General features: G+C 46.5%; 1 protein-coding gene across 1 annotated transcript in view; it reads left to right on the top strand.

Moving 5' to 3' along the window:
- The first annotated feature begins 832 nt into the window (after window positions 1-832).
- Window positions 833-8,409, top strand: part of CECR2 (CECR2 histone acetyl-lysine reader) — an 85,315-nt gene continuing 77,738 nt past the window's right edge. Inside the window, exon 1 of the mRNA XM_068109613.2 lies at window positions 833-1,179. Coding sequence (XP_067965714.2) covers window positions 1,075-1,179 — 105 coding nt within the window. The 5' untranslated portion in view covers window positions 833-1,074. The remainder of the gene's footprint in view (window positions 1,180-8,409) is intronic.

The following is an 8,409-nucleotide window of genomic DNA, read 5'->3' as shown; positions in this document are numbered from 1 at the left end:
AAAAGAACTGTCGAGATTCATGGAAGAGAAGAATAACAAAGGGTCAAAGGGTCAAATGGTCAAAGGGTCAAAGGGTCAAGTGCGCGTGTGTTTGTGACCCCGTCCCCCTCGACTGGCAGGCCATCCCTTCGGATGTCAAGGCAGTGTTTAAGCCTGCCACATTTTCTCGGTACGTGTTTCCATGAGCCTCGACCTGTATCTGAAAAAAAAACAGGGAAGAGCAACAATGCAACGCACAGTGAAGAAAAGGGTAAAAAATGAGCCATATTTGCTGCGTACGTAATAAGAAATACGAGACGTGCACAGCGAATGTCGTGTGTAATGGGTGTAATAATGACGTCACACACTTTCACAGGAAAGGGAGAAATTCCCCACAATGTATTATCGGGAGGATAATATTCAATTGCTTTTAAATAATCCATTGGGATGCGTCAATAATTAAATAATTATGCTTATCTCGTGTTAAACTGCACTAAAAACATTGTGTTACAAATGGCGTTACGATTTGCAGATTCGGAGCTTGTTTTGATGAGAAAGTTTGGATAGTTTTTACAAATACAAATCGGAATTTCCTCGTTCTCACGTTGCTGTGACGTCACAGGTTTTGGACGAGCGCACATTGCTCAGTGAAGCTGGATAGGGGGGGGACGACGACAATATTTAAATCCCCCAACGTTTAAAACGTTATATTTGTTTCAGAAACTTATATTTCCTTTCAAAATATATAAAATAGTAGTGTAATAATATATAAATAAATGACATATTTTGTTTGTAAAAAGATTTGAATTCGTGATAGAGGTTGATAAGTCCCCCCTCTTTCAGGAAGCATATTAGTGCGATCCCGCCCTCCAGCCAACTGCCGGGAAACCGGCGGTTGAGCTTTAACCGGCCGTTGAGCTTTAACCGTTGGTTGAGCTTTGAACGTTGGCAGAGCTTTAACCGGCGTTGCTTGCGTTGGCGTTGACGGTGGAATACCGGGAGTGGGGTGGATCGAGGGGGAAAGAGAGATCGGGCACCGAGGACCGAGTGCGGGTTTGTGGATAACAAGGTCGGGGGCGGGGACGTCCCGGCGCCATGGACGGATTACAAGATCTCCGCTCAAGCCGCTCCGTGCCCGGCATTGCTCACTTCTGCTGGACATTTCGCGCAGTCTTCGCACTACCCGCGTTTGACATTGAGGTTTGGTTGGGGTTTGGGGGAGGGAGAAATCCCACGGGGGTCGTTATTATCGCAGAGGGGATGGCGGGGTCTGCGATGGCTGTTCCGTTTAAGCTCGTCCGGGTTCATTGTCTCCATTGGGGCCTCGACCTGATTCTCACATATCTGCCTCGTGGCTGTTTCGGTCTCTTTCTCCGTTCGAACTTGTCTTTATCTAATGACATCGGCTGGACTCAACTTCCCCATTGACATTGTGTGATCGGAATATCATTGGCTCTGCACGTCTGAACAATTGCTTCCTTTCCTCTCGGCTTCCTTATTCACAAACAAAACAAATGCACCCCAGCTCAGTTACCTCCCCCTTCCCCCGTATCCCCAAATCAGTTATCCCGCATCCCCAACTAAGTTTTCCCCCTTCCCCCGCATCCCAGCTCTGTTATCCCCCTTTACCCGTATCCCCAGCTCAGTTATCCCTCTTCCCCCGCATCCCAGCTCTGTTACCCCCATCCCCAGCTCAGTTATCCCTCTTACCCGCATCCCAGCTCTGTTGCCCCCCCTTTACCCGTATCCCCAGCTCAGTTATCCCTCTTCCCCCGCATCCCAGTTCTGTTACCCCCCTTTACCCGTATCCCCAGCTCAGTTATCCCTCTTCCCCGCATCACAGCTCTGTTATCCGATATCCCCCTTCCCCGCATCCCCAGACCAGTTATCCCTCTTCACCCGCATCCCCAGCTTAGTTATACTCCTTCCTCCGCATCCCAGTTCTGTTTCCCCCCCCCTTCCCCGCATCCGGGCTCTGTCGCCCCTCCCGCATCCGGGCTCTGTCACCCCTCCCGCGTCCCGGCTCGGTCGCCCCTCCCGCGTCCCGGCTCTGTCGCCCCTCCCGCGCCCCGGCTCTGTCGCCCCTCCCGCGCCCGGCTCTGTCGCCCCTCCCGCGCCCCGGCTCTGTCGCCCCTCCCGCGCCCCGGCTCTGTCGCCCCTCCCGCGCCCCGGCTCTGTCGCCCCTCCCGCGCCCCGGCTCTGTCGCCCCTCCCGCGCCCCGGCTCTGTCGCCCCTCCCGCGCCCCGGCTCTGTCGCCCCTCCCGCGCCCCGGCTCTGTCGCCCCTCCCGCGCCCCGGCTCTGTCGCCCCTCCCGCGCCCGGCTCTGTCGCCCCTCCCGCGCCCCGGCTCTGTCGCCCCTCCCGCGCCCCGGCTCTGTCGCCCCTCCCGCGCCCCGGCTCTGTAGCCCCTCCCGCGCCCCGGCTCTGTCGCCCCTCCCGCGCCCCCGGCTCTGTTGCCCCCCCCCACGTCCCCGGCTCTGTTGCCCCCCCGGCTCTGTTGCCCCCCCACGTTCCCTGGCTCTGTTGCCCCCCCCACGTCCCGGCTCTGTTGCCCCCCACGTCCCCGGCTCTGTTGCCCCCCCCCCACGTCCCCGGCTCTGTTGCCCCCCCACGTCCCCGGCTCTGTTGCCCCCCCCGGCTCTGTTGCCCCCCCCACGTCCCCGGCTCTGTTGACCCCCCCCCCCACGTCCCGGTTTCTGTTGCCCCCCCCCCCCACGTCCCCGGCTCTGTTGCCGCCCCCACGTCCCGGCTCTGTTGCCGCCCCCACGTCCCCGGCTCTGTTGCCGCCCCCCACGTCCCCGGCTCTGTTGCCGCCCCCCACGTCCCCAGCTCTGTTGCGCCTCCTTACCTTCCCGGCTCTGTTGCCTCCCCCCGCGTCCTCGGCCCTGTTGCGCCCCCTGCGTCCTCGGCCCTGTTGCTCCCCCCACGTCCCCGGCTCTGGCCTCCTCACTTGATGATGACGGACATCTCTTCCTGTTTTTCAATCTCGTACAGATAAGGTCATTTATGTCCCCATTGGCACCCCTAAGAATGTTGACAGGATTATTAATTTATTCTTTTGATGCCTCAAACAGCAACTGGTCCTGATGGGATTTCTTTACTTGCACCAATTCTTGCCAATTTACTCGTATATAACATGTGCTTGGACGATTCAGTGTTTCCCTCATAATGGAAAGTGGCTTCCGTTGTCCCTGCTTGGGAGTCGGTAAGCGTTGTCTGGCTTCTAATTACAGTCCCATTAGTTTTCTTCCTGTGATTTGTAAAACATTTGAATGCCTTATCAATCATAAGCTTCTTGTCACTTTGAGGACAATGAACTTCTTGCTGACTGTCAGCGTGACTTTCGCCATTCCAGGTCGATGGACAACTTGCTTTCCCTAATTACTGATCATTTTAACAGGGCCATAGATTTTTGGGGTGAAACCCGTTTAGTAGCTTTCAATATTTCAAATACCTTTGATAAGGTGTGGCATAAGGGACTACTGTGCAAGCTTCTGTCGTATGGTGTGTCGGGTGGAATTTTGTCCGTAATTTCTGCTTTCCTTTCTCACCGAAAGTTGAAGGTGGTCCTTCATGGTCATCCACTATTTTCTCTGTAACTTATGGTGTTCCTCAGGGTTCTGTTCTTGATCCTACTCTTTTGATGGCTCCGCCGACAAAATCGCTGGAGGTATTATGTTTTCAGGTTGTCCATCCGGCTGTCAGTGCATCCGTCCGTGCATGCGTCCGTCCATCCATGTCCGTGATAGGTTTTCGTCCCCAAGATAACTTAAGAACGCATGAAGGGATCCAAGTCAAACTTGATACAAGCATGTACGAGGTGTGTTCAAAAAGTATCCGACCTTTATTTTTCATGCGTAAAAAAAAAGAAGCTAGGGAGGCGTTGATTGGTGCACGTATGTAGGCGATCCTAATGTGCACGCGTGAATTTTTTCCCACCTGCAGAAGCTGTCATTCGACGGCAGACCGCCGATGAGTGAGGAAGTGTAATTGAGCGCCGTTGGATTTTCGTTTTTGACAAAATGACGGAAAAACTTGAACAACGCTACTGCATCAAATTCTGTGTAAAGCTTGGCGATTCCCAAGTGGAAACGATCCACAAGATTCAACACCGTTCATTCCATTATGAAGGATGACTTGGGCTTCAGGAGAATCTCAGCGAAGTTCGTACCAAAGTTGCTAACGATTGAGCAGAAGCAACTCCGTTTGGAGATCGCACAGGACATGCTGGAGACTGTGAACAGCGATCCCAGCTTCCTCAACACAGTGATCACTGGCGATGAGTCCTGGGTTTATGGGTACGACCCAGAAACCAAGTTGCAGTCATCACATTGGAAGCATCCAACATACCCGAGGCCAAAAAAAGCAAGGCAGGTCCGCAGCAATGTCAGTCATGCTGACCGTCTTCTTCGACTCCAGAGAAGACATCATGCGGAATGCGACGGACCAGCTGCGCACCATCCCAAAAGAGGCGTTCCAGCGCTGCATCCGACAGTGGCAGAACCGTTGGGAGAAGTGTGTGGCAGCCCAAGGGGACTACTTTGAACGAGATTATTATAAAAATTTTTTTATCTGGATACGAGTATTTTTTATGAACAAAGGTCGGATACTTTTTGAACACACCTCGTATAATGATGTAAAGATGAACTCATTCGATTTTGAGGGCAAGAGGTCAAAGGTCAGAGGTAATGTTTAAAAGTAAAAATTATTTTGTTACTGCGACAACTTAAGAACGGCTGAAGGGAACAAAGTCAAACTTAGTACAATTATGTATTTAATGATATAAAAGAAAGTTTTTGTTTGTTTGTTTGTCTGCATGCGCTAATCTCCTGAACGGTGAAAGATAAGAAGAAACCTCTGAAACAAAAAAATGTCGGGAAGGGCCCCGGGAAGGTTATAGGCTAGGTGGTGAGGCCGGTCGAGGCCGCCTCGGCCAGGCTGGGCCCATTTCGCAATAAAAAGCTGAGCTGAATTATAGTAGTCGTTCTTCTACGGCCGCGAGTAAAAGCTGAATTTTAGTAGTAAATTCATTCAAAAAGAACCCGGGCAACGCCAGGTGCTTTCGGCTTGTGTATGATGATGTAAAGATGAACTTATTAGATTATAGGGTCAACAGGTCAAAGGTCAGAGCTCCCATTCGGTAAAAATTCTGTTACTGCGTTAACTTGTGAACCAGTGATGGGACTTTTACTAAACTTGGTGTAAGTATATATTGTGATGAGATTTTGGCAGCAAAGGTCAGTGGTCAGGGGTCATGTCACGTTAAGATGTGATACTTGAGAACAGCTGACTGTTTATCAAAATCGGTACATGTGTGATGTAATAATGTGGCCGAAGGCATAGCGGTCGACGTCGCGACGTCTCAGAGTGTCGTTGTAGTTCTGAGTCCTGAGCGCAAACCTTGATTGTCTTTCCAACAAAAGTACTACTACTCTTACTACTCTTACTACGCCTACTACTCCTAATACTATACAGTATACACCATCTGCAAACAAAAATGGTTATGACTTCCTGAGACTTGCTGTACATTGTCCGTAACTGACAAAAACCCACAAACTTTTCTAATCATGCCGCCATTAACCGAGAAACACCATCTCCTTTCTGGAGCAATCGTACCCATGCAAGATCTCGTAACATGCCTTTGTATTTGGTGATATGAGGGGGAGGGGAAAGAGATATATATATATATATATATATATATATATATATATATATATATATATATATATATATATATATACATACATTATTTTGGGTGGGAGGGTGGGTGGCTTTGACAGGCCGAGGGAGGGAAAGAGGAAAAATTTACCCGTGCAAAGAGTGCTTTAACCTTAGTGTCGCCCAGGTAAAAAAGGAAATTTTAATACCCTCTGCCACCATCAGCAGGTGGTGCTGCACGGTACATATTTACATAGATAATTTACGCCCCTCCCCCGGTGCCCCACACCCCCACATGAGGTCACAGCCACATTGCCTATTTGAGAGATTTGATATTTTTTGAGTTTTTTTTTAGAGTTACCCATCCCAGACAAAGTTGTATTTGTATTTGTACCCTGAGTAAAGTATAAAACATTTATAGCTGGAGTTGCTCAAGCAATAAAGAAACTTTAACATATTTGAAATGAGGGCAAATATAATGGAAAAGCAATCGCATCCAAATCTGAACCCATCACAAATATCAAATCATCATTTTACCTTTTCGTTGAATATATGCTGCTGAATGCACCGTTGATTACGTTTCTGAATTAAGTGTGATGACGTGCAGGAAGAAGAAAAAGAAGCCTTACCACCAAGTTTGACCGCTTCTGGTATTGTTCGATTAATTACTTGTGTTCAAATGTTTGGTGATTGTTTTGTATTTGTTTCTGCGAATGTGTACTTGTATATAACTGTCAGTAATCAAAAAGGTTTAGGCAGTATCGAGCGTTTTTTTTTTTTTTTTTTTTCCTAAATCCAAAAAAACGATTTCTTTTTTAAAATATAATTATTTTTGCCTAAAACGCTCCCAGGCACTCACTGATGAACCTCTGAAAGTTTGACTAAAATCCGTTCAGCCATCTCTGAGAAAAATGGCAACACACACAGACCAACGGCTCTTATATAGTATATTAAAAGGGCCTTTGAAAAAGGTGTCGATAGACTGTAAAAATCCCAGAACCCCAAATTTAACGCCTTAAATCTCAGCTCTTAATTCTTAACACTAAATTCTTATATCCGTAAGGGAGCGCAGCAATTCCATTACTACTAATACATTTGTTATCATCAAAAGCTCCTAATGCCTTCTCATTTATCATTTATCTTATTTATCATAAAGTTGATGGGCGTAACTCCGAATAGTGTTCATCTTTCTATAGACCTCCTTTTGCTTATTTAAACATTCATTACAATGGGAAAAGTCTATTGTCTCTTTTATCACACTTTTATTAACCTCTTTCAATCTCTTGTCGCACGATAAAACATCATTTGCTAAATACTTGTAAGCATATGCCTTCACTCTCAATCCAATAAACTCAACCTTTTCACTCAAACTGATCCTTGAACTTCGCAATCACCAATTTATTCATCGTAGTGTGTAGAGCGCTTTCCTCCTCGTAATTGATTGTGTCATAAAGCCATTCATCCTTACTCATGTAATCGTAAATATCTTCAGTTTTTATCTTCAGTATAAAACTATCAATATCCATATACGAGAGACTAACATCCTCCTTCTAATTTTTATCTCGCCTGGAAAATTCCGGGGATCTTATGGGATGGCGTGTCATCCATCTGTCAGTCCAACTGTCCGTAAACACTTGCAACTTCTCCGAAACTGCTGATGGAATTGTGACCAAACTTGGCACAAATTATATTTGTTGTGTTGTGGCTAAAGTTTGTATACGGCATTCAAAAAAATCGGGGTCTACCAGGGGTGAAAGTGCATCCAGGTTTGACCCCCCCCCCCCCCCCTCCTAAAATAGGAATTTGCTTTTTCCTCTGAAACTACACACATTATTTTGATGAAACTTGATAGCTAGCTCTACGAAACTTTAACTCATTATAGATACCAATGTAACTTAGTGCATCATGAATTGTGCTTTTGCAATTTTGACTTACATTGGCTGCCATTGCCTATTACATCATATACTTTAAACGGCTTCTACTCCAGAACCGCTGAACAGATCAGCGTGACATTTTGCATATATTATTGCCTTGCCATGGGGAGAGAAGAATTTGGTGGCCAAATTGGATTTAAAAATAAAACTTTAAAAATCCACTTCTCCAGAACCACTTATCCCACTGATACGAAACTTGAAACGCATGTTTAAATGTGTGAAAATATTTGCACAATATGACATCATCAGTCACGTGGTTTGGCTGCCATTCTGAATTTAAGCAAAATTAAATAATCTTTTCTGGAGTATCTCTTAATCTTAATGGATCAATGCAAAAGTCACACAAATGATCAACTACTGATGTGGGAAAAATATTTGTAAACTTTGACCGCCAGTAACGTGATATGATGGCCATCTTGGATTTAAGGAAAACCTTTAAACATCTTTTTCTCTAGAACTACTGAACGGATCAATACAAAATTTAATCTGTATGAACCATTACCCATGAGGAAAAATGTTTCTGAACTATGACATCCCAAGTCATGTGGCTTAGTGGCCATCTTGAATTTAAATAAAAAAACATTTTAAAATCCATATCTCCAGAACCACTCAATGGATCAATCAGAACACTTCATACTAATGAATGACTAAACATGAGGATTTTTTTTGCAAACTATGATGTCATCAGTGACATGGTATGGTGGCCATCTTTGATTGAAGGGAAAAAATTGAAAATATATGTCTCCAGAGCTGCTTAACAGATCCAAAACAATATTTACAGATATGACCAACTGCCCATGAGTAAGTTTTATTGAAAATGATGATGCCATCAGTCATGT

Source organism: Myxine glutinosa, chromosome 1 (genome assembly GCF_964187855.1).
Source record: "Myxine glutinosa chromosome 1, kmMyxGlut1.1, whole genome shotgun sequence".
NCBI lineage: Eukaryota > Metazoa > Chordata > Myxini > Myxiniformes > Myxinidae > Myxine > Myxine glutinosa.
Note: the sequence above shows the minus strand (reverse complement) of the source record. Positions and strands in the feature narration are given on the sequence as shown.